This window comes from Lutra lutra, chromosome 3 (genome assembly GCF_902655055.1).
Source record: "Lutra lutra chromosome 3, mLutLut1.2, whole genome shotgun sequence".
NCBI lineage: Eukaryota > Metazoa > Chordata > Mammalia > Carnivora > Mustelidae > Lutra > Lutra lutra.
The window spans coordinates 197,617,455-197,642,141 of record NC_062280.1 but is presented as its reverse complement, the minus strand read 5'-3'; the positions used below and the strand labels follow the sequence as shown (position 1 = coordinate 197,642,141).

Here is a 24,687-nt window from a genome sequence, read left to right as displayed (position 1 = left end):
CTGCCCCTCCCCTGCTTGCACACATGCATATGCACCCTCTCTCCCAGATGAATAAATAAATCTTTAAAAAAATTAATCTGTAAATTGAATATAAGTTAAGTGATGAAGAGGGATAATAACTTGCCCACAGTGGTATTTTGAGGATTAAGACAATGCAGGTGAATGCACATTTAAGCATTGCAGTGTTCACATAAAGTATAAGTCTGTATTATTAGTGTTTGAAGTCACCTACACTTGCATTGATAAAAATAAACTCTGTGGATGCGTTGACTGAAATTACATCAAGAGCAGATAAATTCAGCCGTTCTGGCAAAAGCTACCGTACAGTCAGTCTATATCAATAACAATGAAAATATAAATACATCTTACTGCATTTTTACTCTGTTCTTGGTAAATGTGTGATAACCTCAAGCCCTCATTTCTGTCAGCTTCCTAGCAACTCTGTGAGACCTATACCATGTACCCATTTCATAGATGGAGCTGATGAGGTCAATGAACTTCTGAGTCATAGACTTTCAGCAGCAGACATAACCAAAGCATCTGCCTTTCTCTGAACTCCCAGGCTAATGTGCCTTCACTCAGTGGCATAAAAATTGGAATTTCAAGCGTGAACAAAATTTAAAGAAATATATTCACAAAGGAAGGAAGTGAAGGAAGGGAGGGGGGAAGGAAGTCAGACAATTAGAATGAAGGAAGAATGCAGGGGGAGGAGAAAAGGAGGGAAAGGGAGAGTGGAAAGGAAATCAAAGGAAGAATGTCTTGCACACTTTTTGACAACTGAAGAAAAATTCTGTCTTCTCAGAGATATTATGTGTTCATTTTGGTGACTATCAAAACCCAAAAAAGTTTAAATCAAGCCTTGAAATATTCACTCACACAGTAACCATTTGATAAAACCTACATTTTATAAAAATCTGGAAGGAGAGATTCTGTGGGTTTTGTTTCAATTTTTTTAAAAAATGTCTCCATTACGTACATCTCCCTAAGATGTTCATCAGAATGTTCTTGTTTTTTTTTTTTTTTTTTCCAGAATGTTCTTGTTTTGAGGAGACTTTTCTAAAACACTTTTAAAGTATAACTCAGTTAGTGGATAATGTTGGTCTTCCTTGGGAGAGAATCACCCACGCACCTCATGGCCAAGGAGAGAGGCCCGCGGTGCCCACAGAGGGCAATGAGAACCAATGAATGTTCCATCGATAACGTACGAACACAAAACCTGAAAAACAGCCACTCCCTCTTTAGTGCCAACCAAACCGAACATGACCGCAACTGCCTTTAAGGTCTAGGACGCAGCTATAAATTGTATAATTACAAAGAGCTTACATTAAAATCAGAAAGGCCATTCTATAAGGGTTAAACCTGTATCATGTAGTGAGTGTCCTCTCTGTTTTAAAGATTTTAATTAATTAATTAATTCAAGATTTTATTTATTTGGGAAGGAGAGAGAGAGAACATGTGGTGTGATTGGGGGGAGGGACAGAGGGAGAGAGAATCTCAAGCAAACTCCCCACTGAGCACAGAGCCCCATGAAGGGCTCCGTCTCAGGACCCGGGGGTCATGACCTGAACTGAAACCAAGAGTTGAACGCTTAACCGACTGAGCCACGCAGGCGCCCCTAAGATCTTGAGTTTTCAGAGCCGTTTTAGATTCACAGCACAGCTGAGAGGAAGGGACAGAGATTTCCCACGCACCCCTGTCCCCACACGTGCACAGCCTTCTCCAGCATCAACACTCCCCACCAGAATGACGACATTTGTTACAGCTGAACCTCCTGGACATGTCACCATCACCCCAAGTCCATGGGGCACATCGGGGCTCACTCTGGGTGTTGTACACTCTGGGGTTTTAGACACATGTGGAATGACACAGACCCATCTCTGTAAAATCATACAGAGCAGTTTCAATGCCCTAACCCCCCTGGACTCCACCTCTCCACCCCTCCCCACACCAGCCCAGGCAACCTGTGATCCTTGTACGGCCTCCATGGTCTGGCCTTTTCCAGAAGGTCAGTCACTAGATCATGCGCTGTACACCCTTTTCAGACCAGCTTCTTTCCCTCAGTAATATGCGTTCAAGGTTACAGGAAGTTCGTAGGACCCTTGAGAAAGTTAAGAAAGAACTTTGCTTTCCATCTTACCTAACATTTAATTTGCCTACTGCAGCAGACTAAGCTGCTTTCCTCCAAATTCATGTGTGGAGGCTCTCAATGTGACTCTTCGGAGATGGGGTCTTAAGGGGGCAATGCAGGTTAGAGGAGGTCACAGGGGTGGGGCCCTGGTCCCATCAGATTGGCACACTTCTAAGAGACAGCTCCTTCCTCTCTCTGTTTCCTCCCCCGCTCAACCCCCATGCGAGGACACAGGGAGAAAGCAGGCAGGAAGGGGACGTTCATCAGAAACCTCACCAGCTGGCACCTTGACCTTGTACTTCAAGTCTCCAGAACTGTGAAGAATAAGCATCTGCCGCCTAAGCTACCCAGTGCGTGGCGTTTGCTATAGTCGCCTAAGATGACAAATACACCCGCTGAAACTTTAAAGTATCTCAAAATTACAAAACATGTTTATTCGTTATGTTGAAATAACAAAATTAATGAAACTAAATCTTGAAAAGATGGTCTTAGAAAAACCTAGCTAAAATGTCTTTAATATATTCAAAATTAGATACCGTGAAACAAACCAGTTTCAAGGATTACTCTGCCATTTATAAAATTACTCTGCCATTTATAAAACATGAAGCATTTAAAGATCATTTATTTCTCTAGGGAAATGTACTATTTTCTATAGCCCCAAGCTCATTAGACTGATCTCCCATAACCTGGGCACTGTGGCACACACATTACCCCCTCCCCAACACACACACACAGTACACATCGAGAGATACTTCCAAAAACCATACTCTACATAATAATCAAAAGGAGGACTAAAGACATAATCGGAAATACTGGGGAATTAGCGTACCGGCCAAGCTTACGTTCCTGATATGTTAAGTCAAGATAAATGTACAATTCAAACCCTTGTACAGCGCAACAGCAGCTACGTTTGCTCATGGTCGGTAAAATATAACAGCTTATATATGGGAATTTAAAAAGCTATTAACCTTTGCATTCATGAATCTTTCTTTGAATGGAAATTGTGGGGTGTTTGGTTTCGAAATGTTGGATTTTAAAGCATGATGTAATAAACAGGCATGGAGTAAAGGTATACTTACTGGCTCAGGTTTTGTGGGGCCATTCACAGTAGCATTTTCAGGGATGCTGTCTTGAGACTGTCGCTTGCATAGACCTTTCGTGGCATCTTTGAACATAATGTCTTTCTCCAACATACTGTCTTGCTTGGCAATCGGCAACACCAGGGGACTGCTACAGAAAATAATCAATACTATAATTAGTCTTCCGCTAACATTGCCATATTAATCAAGAAGGACCACAACAGGACAGTTTGGTTATGGAATGTTGTCTTACTCAGATAAGAACCATTTCTCCACACAGAGAGGGAATAAACAATCAATGGGGAATCTGTCAACTTTTCCATTCGTTCTAGCTTCCATTCAATCTCAACTTTAAAAGAAAAATATATTCACTTCAGCTTGAAAAGAAAATGTTTACAAATGTAGAGAGGACTGTAGGAAACAAATCAACAAGCAATTTATGAGCTAAGCTTGAACACATGACTGAGCTAAGCAGGACATTCAGATGTGAAAGTGAGTGCAAACGAGAGAAGGCACAAATTATACAATTAATTAAAATATTGCTCATATACAACTTAAAATATGTTATGGAATCATGGGCCATATTTAGAGTTTGTAACAAAATAATAACAGGGGCATTAGAGAGGAATGCTGTGCTCAAGGATTCCAATATTGCAAATGATAACTCATTACTTCATTCATTACAGCTCAAACTGGGCAAAAAAAAAAATAAAAGCTACTTCATTTTTTGTTGTTGTTCCGTGGACATCATTGCCAAAAGAAAGCCACTATTATGTAACATCCATAAAAAAATAGGCACAATCTAAAAGTTTAATTTGCATTGTAACAGTTTATAATAGTAAGATTTAAAAAAGCATTTCCCTAAATGTTATCCTACGAGCAGAAATACATACATATTTAATCAAGCGAAATATGCATAAACGTAATTATTTCATGTATTCTATAATAGCACTTGTGATTCTAATTAATGCTTAAATGTACTTTTTGGTTTAAAAAAATTCAGGTGTATTAAGGTATTATCCACCGTGTGGGGATGGCCATGCTGTACATGTCTATGTCAGATACACATAGAGTTACACGCGGTTAAATATGGGCGCGTGTAACCCACGTCACCAGGAATATACAGGATTTCTATCACTCCCGACCATCTCCTCTTGCCTGCTCTGGGGAACCCACCATCTCCCCCTGCCTCCTGTTCCTTGCAAACACTGATTATTACTTCGTTCACTGTAGTTTTGCCTTTTCCAAACTGTCGTTTAGGGGATGATAGAGCGAGCCGCTGTTTGCATCTGCCTTCGCTGACTTAATACGTGCTTTCAAGCGCATTCACGCTGCTTTATACACAATGGTTTGGTTTTCAGCATTGAGTGGTGGTCTCCTGGGGGCACACTACACTTGGGCTCTCCATTCAAGGAACGTTTGGGCTCGTCCAGTTGTCGTCAAGCATGAGTGAAGCGTCTGTCCACATTTGCATGCAGGTGTTTGAGCAGACACGTGCTTGCCTTCACCCTGGTTAGAAACCCAGAAGAAACTCCAAGCTGTCTCCAAAGTGGCGTTCCCACCAGCAGCGCGTGGGCATTCCCCCGGCTTCCCGTTCTTGCCAACACCTCTCTCTCTCTTCTTACAGCCGTTCTAGTAGGGATGTTAGTGGCTTCTCACTATGGTTTCAAACTTGCATTTTAATGTGCTTATCCGACATGAGCATCTCCTCTCTGGTAAAATGTGAGCTCAAACCTTCACTGCCAGAATACGGACGTCATATATTCTGGTTTCAAGTCCTCTGTCAGGGACATATGTGGTAAATACCTTCTCCCAGTCTGTGTCTCACCTTTTTATCTTCTTTACAGTGTGTTTCAAAGACTTTTTTTTTTTTTTTTTTTGCGCCTATGCCTTAGGCTTCTTGTATCTTATCTAAAAATTCTTTTCCTAACCCAAGGTCAAAAAGGTTTTCTCCTAGGTTTTACTCCAGAAATTTTATAGTTGTGTGCTTTACATTTGGGTCTACGATACACTGTGAGTGGGTTTTGCATATGGTGCTATGTACAAGTTGGGGTCTGTTCTGTTTTCATATGGCCATCCCAATGCTTCAGCATCATTTTTGAAAAGAACATCTTTCCCCAGCCATTTATCTAGGATAAATCTTTGTTAAGATTCAACCAGTGATATAAGTGTGGGTCTATTTGGGGATGTTCCATTGTGTTCCGTTGATACAACGGTCTAGTCTACACCAATATCACATAGTCTTGATTAACGTACCTGCACAGTTAAGGCTTGAAACCAAGTACTCTGACGCCTCCAGCTTGGTTTTCTTTTTTTTTTAGCTATTCAGGATCATTAGCATTTTCATATAGATTTTAAAATCCACTTGTCAGTGTTTATAAACATGCCTACTGGGGCTTTGATTAGCGTTCTGCTCAGCTGATAAATCAATGTGGGGAGAATTTACACATGAACAATGTTGAATTCTGTCATCCAGAAGCACAGCACCTCTCTCCATTTATTTTGATCATTAATTTCTCTCAGTATTTTGTAACTTTTGGCATTAAAGTCCTGCAAATAATTTGTTAGATTTATTTTGATGTTTTTATGTCATGACAAATGAATTTTTTATTTCAACCTCCTGTTGCTGTCTATAGAAAGGCAAATGATTGGGTAGACTAACATTCATAGGGGAGGAAGAGAGGAATGAAGGGCTTCTTCCAGTAACCACAAGGTCTCACTGTTAGTGGCCATCTCTGGGCCTTATCTTCCAGCCGTACCACTGAGTCTAGAAATGCGTGGATAAAATCAGACCAATGAATGGGCTATGTGAGTGCTGGGGTTGAGGGAAAGGCCTGAGGAATAGCTAAAGGACATATTTACAGAAATATGAAGTCTTGAGGTCTGGATGATGAAGTTTTACCCAATGGGAGATTTTGAAGTAGGTGAGAAGAGGCCTGCTGATGAGAGACAGAGTGCATTATAGATGCATTCTCTGAAACCAATCCGTGAGAAAGGCTCTACTGAGGGATTTCTAGCGTGAGACACATGAAGGGCTTAGCACTGTGAAGCTTCAAGGATTTTGCTGTGTTTACAGACTAACAGGTTAGGAGTCACCATTTCATGGAGAGGCGCGGAAGACAAGAGATGCCTGGATCTGAGATCAAAGAGTTTGTGACTCATGGCACACATGGTACCCAGAGGTTCATGTTTGACAGTGTCCCACGGTGGTAGGTCAGAAGAGCCAGCTCGGGGGAAACTACGTGGATGCTTACACGTGCCATGGGTTGTGTTGCAGGAGAGAAACCTGGCCAGGAGTCCAGTGTTCTTTCTAGCAAGAAGCAAATGCTGCCCCAAGCAGCAGAAAAGCCAGTGCTCTTCCCCGGGTGTTTGCTCCGTGGTCCCTCTGAGCTTCCTGACGGCCTGTGCGACTAAGCGTACGTGCTTTGCGGCCTGACGCGACAATGGAGAGGGACCTGGCGGACTATCCCTCCCAATAGTGTGATTATTAATTTTAAAAAATTCACTATAAAATGAGAATGCTTTAAATGCTTATAAAAATTTCACATCCAGATCTGCGGGAATCCCACTAGTGATAAGGTATTCACAACTTCAGAGACGCCGTATTTCTTCCACGAACAACGGAAACAGTGCCTGCTGTCCTAACTTGCAGTCACCATTCCCGGAGCTCCCAGGGTGTGTCCCCTGCTTCGCTGACATGAGAACCCTTCAAATATCTGAAGACCACTGCACTTTCTATTTTCCAGACTGTGAGCAGACCACCATTAACACATTGTAATAATTAGATGGAATTTAATGCATGATAATCTCCATTCTAAGTACTCAGACATATTAACTCATATTAACAGCAGTATAAGGAATATCTACTTTTCTGCTTGTTTTTTAGGTGAGTACACTGGGAAAGAAAGAGAAGAATGGGTTGGGGACACAGCACGGCAGGAGTGGAGGTGGGACTTGAGATACAAAGCTTGTACTTTTTTTTTTTTTTTGACAGAGAAAGAGAGACAGACACAGAAGGAACACAAGCAGGGGGTGGGAGCAGGGAGCCCTATGTGGGGCTCGATCCTAGGACCCTGGGATCATGATCTGAGTCACCCGGGAGCCCCCAGAGTTTGTATTCTTAACCACCAGTCACGCTGCCTGCATCCAAAATCCACCCTCACACCCACCAAATTATCTTCTTACTTATCCCCCTGAACGTCAATCACCTCTTTTTTTCTGCTTTGTCAGAAAGTCTTCAAAGAAAAACTAGAGAGGTTTGGCATATACCATCCCGGTGTTTTGAGTATAAAGCAATGAAGAAAGCAGTGGTTTGACCAGTCAGGTAGAAACTGCATAATGTCACCAATTAAAAAGGATTTCCAAAAGGAAGAAACAGTGAGTTTATGAAAATAGCTAAAATGCTCCTTTCCTATCTCAAACCTAATCACGGCATTAACAGCAGGATCAATTCTATTTCCAACTGAGAGGTGCACTTGGAAAGAAGATTGATCCAGGAATACAGGGACCTCACACTAAGTCAGGTTTTGCTTTGCTTTGCTTTGTTTTGTTTTAAGAGAGGGAGAGAGAGAGGGTGAGGAAGGGCAGAGGGAGAGGCAGAGAGAATCTTGGGCAGGCTCTATGCCCAGCATGGAGCCCAATGCCAGGCTTGATCTCAGGACTCTGAGATCATAATCTGAGCCAAAATCATGAGTTAGACACTTACCCCACTGAGCCACTCAGGTGCCCCTAAGTCAGTTTTTACCTCAAGATGGAAATCACCTGACCCTATAAGCCTTCAAAATCTTTGGGCCACATTTTGGTTTTGCAAATGTGGGGGTTAGATGAGGCAGTATCTTAGTGTATGCCAAGCCCTACAGATCTATGCTGTTACTACCTAATACCTCGTTATGCGTTATCTCACCCACATCTTTGAAGATCACTTACACATTCAATAATATCATATGTAATATGATAGATCTTTTACTAAAAATAACTGCAAGTAACTAGTTAAAAATACTCTCAATCATATAAGAAAAAATGACTCTAAATAATACAGTTGGATCGAACGACTACTTATTTGTCATACACGTATTTTCTGTAAGAAAATACAAAACAGTTTGGCTGATGGCATGTGATACTGTTTTAAAGGTTTATGGAAAGCTCTTCTTTACGTTTCTTCCCACTTTCAAAATGAAATACATTTTATTCATAATCATTGTGATCAACAGCATTCACCCAAGATAACTTCTATGTATTTAAATTTTCACCAATTATCCATTTGTACAATATGAACATGTATTAAAATGTCATTTTTCTAGAAAAAACAATAATTTTTAAGTAATCATTGCTATTTATTTCAACACTCATTAAACGTTTACCAACCATGACAAAATATTTGATATGAGATTTAAAAAGAAAAATAAGATATATCGCAAGATAAAGAACTCAATAAAGAAAAAGAAACCCATAAAGGATAAGAAGAAATAGACCAAATTAATAGTAGTTTCATCAAAAACATAGACTACTGCTATAAATGGACGTCACAATCCCCTCATCTTAGCTAAACTCTGGACAGTCTTCTCCCCAGCTTGAGATGGCCGCCCTCTCTTTTCTTCGAGCACTTACTTTAGAGAACTACCATTGTAAATTCTTCCTTTGTCCTTCTGAGATGCACATATTCCACAATCCCACAGTGTCTTTCTCAAGGACCCCAGAGACTTTCTGTTGGGATGTAACCATCTGGATTGATATAGCAGGAGCCCCAATCTCCTGGTCTCTGTGGGAGGGAAGGAGCCTCACTTCCATAAACACCAACTCACAAGGACCCCCCCCCCCCCTTCCTGCTAACAGCCCTGGGGCTTTACCACAAGCTCATCCCAGCATTTGAAAGCTCTCTGAGAGTCAAGTTCACTCTCTCTCGGTATTGCAATAATCTTGAATAAAGTCTTCCTTTCACCTTTAACGTCTCTGGTATAATTTTTCTTTGACATTAATGAGTGAGTTTTTTCATACTTCTATGTTTTTCTGTATTTTCCAAATTTGCCTCCATGAGAAAATTTTATTTTGATTACATTAAAAAAGAAGTATTAGAAATAGACATTTATCTTTGAGAAACAGAAAAAAAATAGGATTGAAAAGAGTATACTTTCTAAAGAAAGGTTTTGGTAGACAGATTCCCTAAACATAAATAAAATGAAAAAGAACCATCCAAGGACAGTTCAGATCAAACTGGGGATAGATCGTTTTAACCCGACTGTGGACAAAACTGCATGGGACTATTCCAGTAGACAATCAATTTCTGAACTCTGCTGGATTTATTTAAGACTTACTGATTTCTATAAACATAAAAGGCATTTCATGCAGAGCAAATGTGCCTGTAGGAACTGAGATTTTATTTCTGAAAATGGAAACAGGAATGTAATAAAACTAAAAAAAGCGACAATTATTGCCCATTAGGACTCTAGCAAATTTAGAAAACTACAGAAAACAAGCAAAATTGACTATATTGGGCTATATTAGGCCAACAAAGAAAAAACTGAAACCGAAACAATTGTGTAGAAATGGCATATGAGACTCCGTTATTTTGGTGGTGAAGTCATGAACTGAATGGATAGTTCTCAATTTTAATCCTAAGAACACAGCTGCATAAATTACACACTATAAGGCATTTGGGTTTTTCTGCATCTACAAAATCATGATCCAAAGCTCACTTCTGAATGAAACAGCTCTTGGAGAGCTTTGAGTTAATTGATATCTTTGCCCCCCCCAAATGACTTTAGTTTTTGTAATTAAAAAAATATTAAAAAAAAAAACCACTTTGAAAAAATATAACTTGTGTTTAAAAAACAAAAATGTCAGGTGCCTGGGAGGCTCAGTCGGTTAAGCCTATGACTCTTGATTTCGATTAAAGTCTTGATCTCAGGGTCCTGAGTTCAAAAGCCCCATGTTGGGCCCCATGCTAGGTATGGCTCCTACTTTAAAAAAAAAAAAACAGGGGGGGCGCCTGGGTGGCTCAGTGGGTTAAAGCCTCTGCCTTTGGCTCAGGTCATGATCTCAGGGTCCTGAGATCAAGCCCCGCATCGGGCTCTCTGCTCAGCAGGGAGCCTGCTTCCTCCTCTCTCTCTGCCTGCCTCTCTGCCTACTTGTGATTCCTGTCTGTCAAATAAATAAATAAAATCTTAAGAAAAAGTCGGAGGAGTCAAGATGGCGGAGAAGTAGCGGCTGAGACTACTTTGGGTAGCGGGAGATCAGCTAAATAGCTTATCTAAAGATTGCAAACACCTACAAATCCAACGGGAGATTGAAGAGAAGAAGAACAGCAATTCCAGAAACAGAAAATCAACCACTTTCTGCAAGGTAGGACTGGCGGAGAAGTGAATCCAAAGCGACGGGAAGATAGACCGCGGGGGGAGGGGCCGGCTCCCGGCGAGCGCCGGAGCAACGGAGCAAAATCAGGATTTTTAAAAGTCTGTTCCGCTGAGGGACATCGCTCCAGAGGCTTAACTGGGGTGAAGCCCAGGCGGGGTAAGCGCGGCCTCAGGTCCCGCAGGGTCGCAGAAGGATCGGGGGTGTCTGAGTGTCGCAGAGCTTACCGGTATTAGAACGGGGAAGCCGGCTGCAGAGACAGAGCCGAGGAGTGACTCTCAGCTCAGGGTCGCCGTGAACCGGTCGCAGGCTCGGTCAGCTCGGAGCGCGGCCGGAGGCCAGGGTGACGGGAGTCATTTGGCGCTGTTCTCTGAGGGCGCACTGAGGAGTGGGGCCCCGGGCTCTCGGCTCCTCCGGGCCGGAGACCGGGAGGCCGCCATCTTCATTCCCGTCCTCCGGACTCTACGGAAAGCGCTCAGGGAACAAAAGCTCCCGAAAGCGAACCCGAGCGGATGACTCAGCGCGGCCGCGGGTAAGGGCGGTGCAACTCCGCCTGGGGCAAAGACGCTTGAGAATCACTACAACGGGCCCCTCCCCCAGAAGATCTACGGGAAACCCAGCCGGGACCAAGTTCACCTACCAAGGAGAGCAGCGGAATTCCAAGGAGAAGAAAGCAAAGCACGGAACTCATGGCTTTCTCCCCATGATTTTTTAGCCTTGCAGTTAATTTTTTTTTCTTTTTCAATTTTTTTTTTCTTTTTCTCTTCTTCTGCTAAATTTTTTTTAACTTTTACCGTTTTCTTTTTTTTAACGTTTTTTAAATAGTTTATCTAATATATATATATTTTTTCCTCTTTTTATATTTTTTCTTTATTGGCTTTCTTTTTTTTTAATAGTTTTTTTTTTCTTTCTTTCTGAACCCCTTTTTATCCCCTTTCTCCCCCCTCACAATTCAGGATCTCTTCTGATTTGGCTAAAGCATATTTTCCTGGGGTTGTTGCCACCCTTTTAGTATTTTACTTGCTCCTTCATAAACTCTTATCTGGACAAAATGACAAGGCGGAAAAATTCACAACAAAAAAAAAGAACAAGAGGCAATACCAAAGGCTAGGGACCTAATCAATACAGACATTGGTAATATGTCAGATATAGAGTTCAGAATGATGATTCTCAAGGTTCTAGCCGGGCTTGAAAAAGGCATGGAAGATATTAAAGCAACCCTCTCGGGAGATATAAAAGCCCTTTCTGGAGAAATAAAAGAACTAAAATCTAACCAAGTTGAAATCAAAAAAGCTATTAATGAGGTGCAATCAAAAATGGAGGCTCTCACTGCTAGGATAAATGAGGCAGAAGAAAGAATTAGCGATATAGAAGACCAAATGACAGAGAATAAAGAAGCTGAGCAAAAGAGGGACAAACAGCTACTGGACCACGAGGGGAGAATTCGAGAGATAAGTGACACCATAAGACGAAACAACATTAGAATAATTGGGATTCCAGAAGAAGAGGAAACAGAGAGGGGAGCATAAGGTATATTGGAGAGAATTATTGGAGAGAATTTCCCCATTATGGCAAAGGGAACAAGCATCAAAATCCAGGAGGTTCAGAGAACCCCCCTCAAAATCAATAAGAATAGGTCTACACCCCGTCACCTAATAGTAAAATTGACAAGTCTTAGTGACAAAGAAAAGATTCTGAAAGCAGCCCGGGAAAAGAGGTCTGTAACGTACAATGGTAAAAATATTAGATTGGCAGCAGACTTATCCACAGAGACCTGGCAGGCCAGAAAGAGCTGGCATGATATATTCAGAGTACTAAATGAGAAAAACATGCAGCCAAGAATACTATATCCAGCTAGGCTATCATTGAAAATAGACAGAGAGATTAAAAGCTTCCAGGACAAACAAAAACTGAAAGAATTTGCAAATACCAAACCAGCTCTACAGGAAATATTGAAAGGGGTCCTCTAAGCAAAGAGAGACCCTCAAAGTAGTAGATCAGAAAGAAACAGAGACAATATACAATAACAGTCACCTTACAGGCAATACAATGGCACTAAATTCATATCTCTCAATACTTACCCTGAATGTGAATGGGCTAAATGCCCCAATCAAAAGACACAGGGTATCAGAATGGATAAAAAAACAAAACCCATCTATATGTTGCCTACAAGAAACTCATCTTACACCCGAAGACACCTCCAGGTTTAAAGTGAGGGGGTGGAAAAGAATTTACCATGCTAATGGACATCAGAAGAAAGCAGGAGTGGCAATCCTTATATCAGATCAATTAGATTTTAAGCCAAAGATTATAATAAGAGATGAGGAAGGACACTATATCATACTCAAAGGAACTGTCCAACAAGAAGATCTAACAATTTTAAATATCTATGCCCCTAACGTGGGAGCAGCCAACTATATAAACCAATTAATAACAAAATCAAAAAAACACATCGACAAGAATACAATAATAGTAGGGGATTTTAACACTCCCCTCACTGAAATGGACAGATCATCCAAGCAAAAGATCAACAAGGAAATCAAAGTCTTAAATGACACACTGGACCAGATGGACATCACAGATATATTCAGAACATTTCATCCCAAAGCAGCAGAATACACATTCTTCTCTAGTGCACATGGAACATTCTCCAGAATAGATCACATTCTTGGTCCTAAATCAAGTCTCAACCGGTATCAAAAGATTGGGATCATTCCCTGCATATTTTCAGACCACAATGCTCTAAAGCTAGAACTCAATAACAAGAGGAAATTTGGAAAGAACCCAAATACATGGAGACTAAACAGCATCCTTCTAAAGAATGAATGGGTCAACCAGGAAATCAAAGAAAATTTGAAAAAATTTATGGAAACAAATGATAATGAAAACACAACGGTTCAGAATCTGTGGGACACAACAAAGGCAGTCCTGAGAGGAAAATATATAGCGGTACAAGCCTTTCTCAAGAAACAAGAAAGGTCTCAGGTACACAACCTAACCCTACACCTCAAGGAGCTGGAGAAAGAACAAGAAAGAAACCCTAAACCCAGCAGGAGAAGAGAAATCATAAAGATCAGAGCAGAAATCAATGAAATAGAAACCAAAAAAACAATAGAACAAATCAACGAAACTAGGAGCTGGTTCTTTGAAAGAATTAATAAGATTGATAAACCCCTGGCCAGACTTATCAAAAAGAAAAGAGAGAGGACCCAAATAAATAAAATCATGAATGAAAGAGGAGAGATCACAACGAACACCAAAGAAATACAGACAATTATAAGAACATACTATGAGCAAATCTATGCCAACAAATTTGACAATCTGGAAGAAATGGATGCATTCCTAGAGACATATAAACTACCACAACTGAACCAGGAAGAAATAGAAAGCCTGAACAGACCCATAACCAGTAAAGAGATTGAAACAGTCATCAAAAATCTCCAAACAAACAAAAGCCCAGGGCCAGACGGCTTCCCAGGGGAATTCTACCAAACATTTAAAGAAGAACTCATTCCTATTCTCCTGAAACTGTTCCAAAAAATAGAAACAGAAGGAAAACTTCCAAACTCATTTTATGAGGCCAGCATCACCTTGATCCCAAAACCAGACAAGGATCCCAACAAAAAAGAGAACTACAGACCAATATCCTTGACGAACACAGATGCAAAAATTCTCGCCAAAATACTAGCCAATAGGATTCAACAGTACGTTAAAAGGATTATTCACCACGACCAAGTGGGATTTATTCCAGGGCTGCAAGGCTGGTTCAACATCCGCAAATCAATCAATGTGATACAACACATTAATAAAAGAAAGAACAAGAACCATATGATACTCTCCATAGATGCTGAAAAAGCATTTGACAAAGTACAGCATCCCTTCCTGATCAAAACTCTTCAAAGTGTAGGGATAGACGGCACATACCTCAATATTATCAAAGCCATCTATGAAAAACCCACCGCAAATATCATTCTCAATGGAGAAAAACTGAAAGCTTTTCCGCTAATGTCAGGAACACGGCAGGGATGTCCGTAATCACCACTGCTATTCAACATAGTACTAGAAGTCCTAGCCTCAGCAATCAGACAACAAAAGGAAATTAAAGGCATCCAAATCGGCAAAGAAGAAGTCAAACTATCACTCTTTGCAGATGATATGATACTATATGTGGAAAACCCAAAAGACTCCACTCCAAAACTGCTAGAACTTGTACAGGAATTCAGTAAAGTGTCAGGATATAAAATCAATGCACAGAAATCAGTTGCATTTCTCTACACCAACAACAAGACAGAAGAAAGAGAAATTAAGGAGTCCATCCCATTTACAATTGCACCCAAAACTATAAGATACCTAGGAATAAACCTAACCAAAGAGACTAAGAATCTATACTCAGAAAACTATAAAGTACTCATGAAAGAAATTGAGGAAGACACAAAGAAATGGAAAAATGTTCCATGCTCCTGGATTGGAAGAATAAATATTGTGAAAATGTCTATGCTACCTAAAGCAGTCTACACATTTAATGCAATTCCTATCAAAGTACCATCCATTTTTTTCAAAGAAATGGAACAAATAATCCTAAAATTTATATGGAACCAGAAAAGACCTCGAATAGCCAAAGGAATATTGAAAAAGAAAGCCAAAGTTGGTGGCATCACAATTCCGGACTTCAAGCTCTATTACAAAGCTGTCATCATCAAGACAGCATGGTACTGGCACAAAAACAGACACATAGATCAATGGAACAGAATAGAGAGCCCAGAAATGGACCCTCAACTCTATGGTCAACTCATCTTCGACAAAGCAGGAAAGAATGTCCAATGGAACAAAGACAGCCTCTTCAATAAATGGTGTTGGGAAAATTGGACAGCCACATGCAGAAAAATGAAATTGGATCATTTCCTTACACCACACACGAAAATAGACTCAAAATGGATGAAGGATCTCAATGTGAGAAAGGAATCCATCAAAATCCTCGAGGAGAACACAGGCAGCAACCTCTTCGACGTCAGCCGCAGCAACATCTTCCTAGGAACATCACCAAAGGCAAGGGAAGCAAGGGCAAAAATGAACTTTTGGGATTTTATCAAGATCAAAAGCTTTTGCACAGCAAAGGAAACAGTGAACAAAACCAAAAGACAACTGACAGAATGGGAGAAGATAATTGCAAATGACATATCAGATAAAGGGCTAGTGTCCAAAATCTATAAAGAACTTAGCAAACTCAACACCCAAAGAACAAATAATCCAATCAAGAAATGGGCAGAGGACATGAACAGACATTTCTGCAAAGAAGACATCCAGATGGCCAACAGACACATGAAAAAGTGCTCCATATCCCTCGGCATCAGGGAAATACAAATCAAAACCACCATGAGATATCACCTCACACCAGTCAGAATGGCTAAAATTAACAAGTCAGGAAATGACAGATGCTGGCGAGGATGCGGAGAAAGGGGAACCCTCCTACACTGTTGGTGGGAATGCAAGCTGGTGCAACCCCTCTGGAAAACAGCATGGAGGTTCCTCAAAATGTTGAAAATAGAACTACCCTATGACCCAGCAATTGCACTGCTGGGTATTTACCCTAAAGATACAAACATAGTGATCCGAAGGGGCACATGCACCCGAATGTTTATAGCAGCAATGTCTACAATAGCCAAACTATGGAAAGAACCTAGATGTCCATCTACAGACGAATGGATAAAGAAGATGTGGTATATATACACAATGGAATACTATGCAGCCATCAAAAGAAATGAAATCGTGCCATTTGCGACGACGTGGATGGAACTAGAGGGTATCATGCTTAGCGAAATAAGTCAATCGGAGAAAGACAACTATCATATGATCTCCCTGATATGAGGGAGAGGAGATGCAACATGGGGGGTCGAGGGGGTAGGAGAAGAGTAAATGAAACAAGATGGGATTGGGAGGGAGACAAACCCTAAGTGACTCTTAATCTCACAAAACTATCTGAGGGTTGATGGGGGGAGGGGGTTGGGAGAGGGGGTGGGGTTATGGATATCGAGGAGGGTATGTGCTATGGTGAGTGTTGTGAAGTGTGTAAACCTGGCGATTCGCAGACCTGTACCCCTGGGGATAAAAATATATGTTTATAAAGCTGTAAAAAAAAAAAAAAAAAAAAAGAAAGAAAGGATGAATCCCCAAGTTTTGTAGCAACATGGACGGGACTGGAAGAGATTATGCTGAGTGAAATAAGTCAAGCAGAGAGAGTCAATTATCATATGGTTTCACTTATTTGTGGAGCATAACAAATAGCATGGAGGACAAGGGGAGATGGAGAGGAGAAGGGAGTTGAGGGAAATTGGAAGGGGAGGTGAACCATGAGAGACTATGGACTGTGAAAAACGATCTGAGAATTTTGAAGGGGTGGGGGGTGGGAGGTTGGGGGCACCAGGTGGTGGGTATTGTAGAGGGCACGGATTGCATGGAGCACTGGGTGTGGTGCAAAAATAATGAATACTGTTATGCTGAAAAAAATAAAAAAAAATAATAATAAAAAAATAAAATCTTAAGAAAAAGTCAATGTGTTTCTTACAGTTGAATTGGAAATGACCCTGTTTTTAAGACATTTTATACTCATCTACTCAACAGGTATCTGCAAAGAAATTTTAAAAATCTAAATTAAAATAAGTTGAGTGCAACAGCTCTGTGAGTACATGAAGAGAGTTTCTGCATATGGTAGGTTATACTGTGAGAAGTGACTATCTAGTATACAGTTGTGTTGCTGAATAGGTATTTAATGAATGATATTTATATAAAACAACATTATCATCATTCATTTCAGTCAAGGAAATCTTTAATAATCTTCATCATCAGACTCTACCTTCCTCTTAAGCCAAGTCTAGTTCTCAACCAACTTTGGAAGACCAACTAGTTATTCAACCATGCTTGAGGGACAGTGTAAATGGTTTAAAATTAGAAACCATTTCGAGTTTATCTTTATGTACGGTGTAAGAGAATGGTCGAGTTTCATTCTTCTACATATAGCAGTCCAGTTTTCCCAGCACCATTTATTGAAGAGACTGTCTTTTTTCCACTGCATATTTTTTCCTGTTTTGTCGAAGATTATTTGACCGTAGAGTTGAGGGTCCATATCTGGGCTCTCTGCTCTGTTCCACTGGTCTATGTGTCTGTTTTTATGCCAGTACCATGCTGTCTTGGTGATCACAGCTTTGTAGTAAAGCTTGAAATCAGGTAACGTGATGCCCCCAGTTTTATTTTTGTTTTTCAACATTTTCTTAGTGATTCGGGGTCTCTTCTGGTTCCATACAAATTTTTGGATTATTTGCTCCAGCTCTTTGAAAAATACCGGTGGTATTTTGATCAGAATGACATTAAAAGTATAGATTGCTCTAGGCAGTATACACATTTTAACAATGTTTATTCTTCCGATCCAAGAGCATGGAATGGTCTTCCATCTTTTTGTGTCTTCTTCAATTTCTTTCATGAGTGTTCTGTAGTTCCTCGAGTACAGATCCTTTACCTCTTTGGTTAGGTTTATTCCCAGGTATCTTATGGTTCTTGGTGCTATAGTAAATGGAATCGATTCTCTAATTTCCCTTTCTATATTTTCATTGTTAGTGTATAAGAAAGCCACTGATTTCTGTATATTGACTTTGTATCCTGCCACGTTGCTGAATTGCTGTATGAGTTCTAGTAGTTTGGGGTGGAGTCTTTTGGGTTTTCCATATAAAGAATCATGTCATCTGTGAAGAGAGAGAGTTTGACTTCTTCATTGCCAATTTGGATACCTTTTATATCTCTTTGTTGTCTGATTGCTGTTGCTAGGACTTCCAACGCTATGTTGAACAGGAGTGGTGAGAGTGGGCATCCTTGTCGTGTTCCTGATCTCAACGGGAAGGCTGAAAGCTTTTTCCCATTGAGGATGATATTTGCTGTGGGTCTTTCATAGATAGATTTTATGAAGTTCAGGAATGTTTCCTCTATCCCTATACTTTGAAGCGTTTTAATCAGGCACGGATGCTGGATTTTGTCAAATGCTTTTTCTGCCTCAACTGAGAGGACCATGTGGTTCTTCTCTCTTCTCTTATTAATTTGTTCTATCACACTGATTGATTTGCAAGACAGGAAACAACATGTGTTGGAGAGGATGTGGAGAAAGGGGAACCCTCTTACACTGTTGGTGGGAATGCAAGTTGGTGCAGCCACTTTGGAAAACAATGTGGAGATTCCTCAAGAAATTAAAAATAGAGCTTCCCTATGACCCTGAAATTGCACTACTGGGTATTTAGCCCAAAGATACAGATGTAGTGAAAAGAAGGGCCATCTGTACCCCAATGTTTATAGCAGCAATGGCCACGGTCGCCAAACTGTGGAAAGAACAAAGATGCCCTTCAACGGAAGAATGGATAAGGAAGATGTGGTCCATATACACTATGCAGTATGATGCCTCCATCAGAAAGGATGAATACCCAACTTTTGTAGCAACATGGACGGGACTGGAAGAGATTATGCTGAGTGAAATAAGTCAAGCAGAGAGAGTCAATGATCATATGGTTTCACTTATTTGTGGAGCATAACAAATAGCATGGAGGACAAGGGGAGATGGAGAGGAGAAGGGAGTTGAGGGAAATTGGAAGGGGAGGTGAACCATGAGAGACTATGGACTCTGAAAAACAATCTGAGGGTTTTGAAGGGGGGGGGGTGGGAGGTTGGGGGAACCAGGCGGTGGGTATTAGAGAAGATTGCATGGAGCACTGGGTGTGGTGCAAAAACAATGAATACTGTTACGCTGAAAAGAAATAAAAAAATTAAAAAAATTAAAAAATAAAAATTAGAAACCAGATGATATAATTCTCAGGGTTTCCTGATCTCCTTGTATCATGTGACATTTCTCTCTGTCCCCCTCTGGGCCACAGAATTCATTCCTAAATTCATATAGAACCAACAGACAGCTTTATGGTCAGTTTGTAACACAAAGCTCCTTCCAAAGACTCTGATGAATCCTGGGCAGGGAGTCTGGTCCGACTTTACCTCAGGTGATGTCATTTTACTGTGAAATGGTCACGGAAGCTGCACTGATTTTGAAAATGGTCAGGTCCCTCGGCATCAGGAGTAAATGCACCAGAACAATGCCTCACAGGAATAACCAAAGAGGTGGTGTTCAACCACCATGAGCCAGGAAATTAATGTCCAAGCACAACTGTGCCTCAGGCTCTATGAGTAAAAATGCACTTTCCAGGATTGCTTATCCAAGCACCCTGGACTAAATTATTAGGAGACAATTTCTGTCAAGAAAGTCCCCAGGTGTGGCGTTGAGGCATGGGTTAAAGGCTATGTCCCTCATTTGCAACGTCATATATATATAAATATATATATATATATATATATATATATATATATATATATATATATAATTTTTTCATTTTATTTATTTATTTATTTATTTAATTTGTATGACAAGATTGTGCACGTTGTGAGCCTGGGGAGAGACTCAAGACAATCTTCCTGAACCTGTTGCCACCTCAGGTTGGAGAGCATTTCCAAAGAATCCAAAGACTGTGGTTCTGATCATGGCTGCTACCCAGTCACTATCCATAGGTCTGTCACACCCCTGGGTTTCTGTTTCTCCGTAACTAAAATTAGATCATCATGTGCATCCCCTCTAAGTTATGGAGTTTAAATGAAGATCGGTGGAAATGATGACTGAAACCACAGTGCTATGTGAATCATAGTTCTTTTCATTGTGCAACAAAGGCCATAGAAGAAATCCTTGTGAAGCCACAGACAGTTGGCTTGCTTTTAATTAAATGCGTGTTGGGCTTGTTTCATAAAATGTGGCCCCTGGAAGGCTTTCCATAACATCGACTCCAGGCCTGCCGGGAGTCTCAGGTTTCACTAAGGTCCAGAAGGACACACTGCAAAACTCACACTCTGCCTCTTACAGATTCCCACAAGGTATTTCTCCTCATCAACGGCCACTTGGCCTACGCGTCCTGGGACCCACCCACCCCAAGCCCCTTATCCTTCTGTCCTCAGACCCGCTCAGATCTGCCTCTTTCCAGACTTCTCCCAGTCACATTGTCTCTCCATCCCAGGTGCTATGTGACTCAGAAGCCCTGGAGAGCCAGCCCCACACCAGTCACTCAAAGCTGGTCATCTCTGACACTGGATTTTTCCTATCAGCTGCTTAGAAAATAAGCTTTTCTCTATATGGTCATTTTCAGTTTGAAAACACCAAACTGGAAGCTTCATTCTCTTGTCTTAGCTTAGAGCTAGAAGTCCTTCATTCGTCAGATGATTAGGCTGACAATTCACAGACACGTGAAGAACATCTGCCTGCCTTTTTGTCATTTCTTGAGCGCTGACATGGTCTCACATTGAGCCAGAGACTGCTGTGTTTCAAAAATACTAAGTCACGGAGCCATCAAGAACCACCTCATGAGACACTGCTGACCATCGTCATCACCCGTGGTACTGTAGCTTGACTCTGACACTGACTACCTGTAGCACGGAGCCTACAAGTTAAGGGAAAGGCTGCCCCCCACTTCAGACACAGTCACAAGTTTGGGATTCTCATGCTCACCCACACTTCTGACCCACGAGCTACCAGCCCAGGGGCTCCCACAACTCCCTCCGGCTTGATAACCCACTAGAACAACTCGCAGAGCTCAGGAAGGCACTATACTCATAGCTTTCTTAGGGAGGATATGAATTGGGATCATCCATGCACAGAGACCCTCAGGGTCAAGTGTGGGAATCAGAGCACATTGCCCCCCCCCCCGCAACGCACACAGAGGTGGCCACCCACCAGGACCCTCCACTGGGCTTATGCAGAGTCTTCTGGAGGTTTGGTTCCATAGATATGATGGATTCTGTCACTGATCTCAGCCTCCAGTCCTCCTCTCCTCCTGAGGCCAGGCTGGCTCACTGCTCAGTCCTTCCATCCCAGCACTGGATTTTCTGGCATGATCAGTCCCCTACCCTGAGGTGCCTTGTTAGCCTAAATCCAAGTGCGATCCCAGGGATCCTGGACAGCAGAGGCAGACCTATGGGTTGGGAATTCCAAAGACTGAGCTTCTCCCCTCCCAGGAAGCAGTGACAAAGGCCTGGGAAAATTCTTTACTAGATGGCACCCATAGTCTACACTGGAGGCGACATATGGCAACGACTCTGTCGAAGTCACAGAGGCCACCAGTCGGAGCCAGGATCTGAACTGGAATGTGTGGCGTTGGGTCTCCGTCCATAAGGACCACAGTACATGGCCTCACAAGGCACCTCAGGGAGTGAGTGTAGACACTCAGAGCAAGCCAGACAAGGGTGTGAAAAATAACATGGCGGCCACAGGGGAAATAACAGCCCCATGTTGTTCCATTTGACTTGAGCTTCCGCTTAAAAGCAGATCAGTGCTCGACTATACTGCAAGGAGCCTTCATGCTCCTCATTTCTGCAGAAGGGAAATGTCTTCCGGATTACAGAGTATCTTCTTAAGTTGACATATGAAGAAACACTTAGGCTAAACTGACAATATTCCACGCCTGAAGCTGACTGAGCATAGCAGGGAAACTCAGATTACCCATTTCCTCTTTCAAGCCAAATTAGAAGTTTTCGAATTGCAAATAAAAATGACCTCCTCACTGAAACAACAGGGAAGTGGGTACATGTGCATGACAGGAGTCGAGTTACTCGAGTTCTGAGTCTCAGTGGGGGGGATGCAGAACATGGGATAGAACAGAAAGCATTTGTGTTACTCCTGAATCTAATAATATACTGTACATCAATTAAATTGGATGTAAATTAAAAAAATTTTTAACCAAAGAACAAATAATCCAATCAAGAAATGGGCAGAGGACATGAACAGACATTTCTGCAAAGAAGACATCCAGATGGCCAACAGACACATGAAAAAGTGCTCCATATCACTCGGCATCAGGGAAATACAAATCAAAACCACCATGAGATATCACCTCACACCAGTCAGAATGGCTAAAATTAACAAGTCAGGAAATGACAGATGCTGGCGAGGATGCGGAGAAAGGGGAACCCTCCTACACTGTTGGTGGGAATGCAAGCTGGTGCAACCACTCTGGAAAACAGCATGGAGGTTCCTCAAAATGTTGAAAATAGAACTACCCTATGACCCTGCAATTGCACTGCTGGGTATTTACCCTAAAGATACAAACATAGTGATCCGAAGGGGCACGTGCACCCGAATGTTTATAGCAGCAATGTCTACAATAGCCAAACTATGGAAAGAACCTAGATGTCCATCAACAGACGAATGGATAAAGAAGATGTGGTATATATACACAATGGAATACTATGCAGCCATCAAAAGAAATGAAATCTTGCCATTTGCGACGACGTGGATGGAACTAGAGGGTATCATGCTTAGCGAAATAAGTCAATCGGAGAAAGACAACTATCATATGATCTCCCTGATATGAGGGAGAGGAGATGCAACATGGGGGGTTGAGGGGGTAGGAGAAGAGTAAATGAAACAAGATGGGATTGGGAGGGAGACAAACCATAAGTGACTCTTAATCTCACAAAACAAACTGAGGGTTGATGGGGGGAGGGGGTTGGGAGAGGGGGTGGGGTTATGGATATTGGGGAGGGTATGTGCTATGGTGAGTGTTGTGAAGTGTGTAAACCTGGCGATTCGCAGACCTGTACCCCTGGGGATAAAAATATATGTTTATAAAGCTGTAAAAAAAAAAAAAAAAAAAAAAAAAAAGAAGAAAGAAAGGATGAATACCCAAGTTTTGTAGCAACATGGACGGGACTGGAAGAGATTATGCTGAGTGAAATAAGTCAAGCAGAAAGAGTCAATTATCATATGGTTTCACTTATTTGAGGGAAATTGGAAGGGGAGGTGAACCATGAGAGACTATGGACTCTGAAAAACGATCTGAGAATTTTGTTAAGGGGTGGGGGGTGGGAGGTTGGGGGCACCAGGTGGTGGGTATTGTAGAGGGCACGGATTGCATGGAGCACTGGGTGTGGTGCAAAAATAATGAATACTGTTATGCTGAAAAAATAAAAAATTAAAAAAAAAATAAAATAAAATAAAAGACAACTCAAAAAAAAAAAAATTTTTTAAAAAGAAGTCCTGTGTTGTGTGTATCAATATATCAAAACTGAAAAAAATTATAAGTAAAGACCAAAAACATCATATGAATAAAAGATACAGCATAGGGAATATAGTGGGAGTACCGTAATGGCGTCTGGTGATGCACGGTAGCTTCCCTCGTGGCGAGCACGGCAGATAGTGACATTGTACTCCTGGAACTAATACACCATTGTGCATCAATGATACTCAAATTAAAAACATTAACAACAACAACAACAAAAATGAAAGAGGGAGCATACTTGTGTTGTTCTGCAGATTCAAGGCAATGAGCCCCGTAAACACTGCACCAATCCTGGTGTCTGGTCAGGGGATGGGATCCGTCTGCTCTTGCGGGGAATCACTGAGCACGCACAAGTGTTTGGCCAGTGACTCCACCCCACCAGGTACATGGAACTGCTGTGGCTTCCAACTCCAGGACCCATGAAATAGAGTACTCGCAGCAAACGTGACCCACATCAAACTTTTCAGGGGTGACAGACCCTGGGAGAGCATTTCCATGTTCCAACACCACAGGGCACGTGCCACGACAGCTGTCTTGTTAGTGGCCATCACCGCACCCCTGACACTGAGATCTACATCAGGACACGAGAGAGAGTGTGGGGAGGAGGCAAGAAGGCAAGAAAGCACAGAGCGGGGAATCACAGGCAAGTATGGCAAGAAGCCTGAAAGCTTTACAGATGGGGAAGACTGTCTCTGGGAGGGCTCTGGAGTTGTTTAACCTGCTCATTTGGAAACATGAACCAAGAAAGTGAGGCAACACATAGACTGCTTAATGATGTTCCCTCAATAGAAGATACCTTAGAAACATGGAATATGAAATAGTTCAATAACGCAGGAATTTCCTCCTGATTAAATGTTTAACCAAAGACAGGATGGCTGCTGGTGGTGGAGCATAGCAAGAGTCATGCTCTTGTCCTAACTCACCGAGATTTAGCACACAAATCCTCAGGACGATCAACACAAGTTGATACTGGAAAGGGAATTTGACTTGTATGTTGAGGTACCAGAAACCA

General features: G+C 41.6%; 1 protein-coding gene across 1 annotated transcript in view; it reads right to left on the bottom strand.

The window, feature by feature from the left end:
- MYO16 (myosin XVI) overlaps positions 1-24,687 on the bottom strand; it is a 438,349-nt gene that overhangs the window by 302,416 nt on the left and 111,246 nt on the right. The window contains 1 exon segment of the mRNA XM_047720392.1: positions 3,208-3,358. Coding sequence (XP_047576348.1) covers positions 3,208-3,358 — 151 coding nt within the window.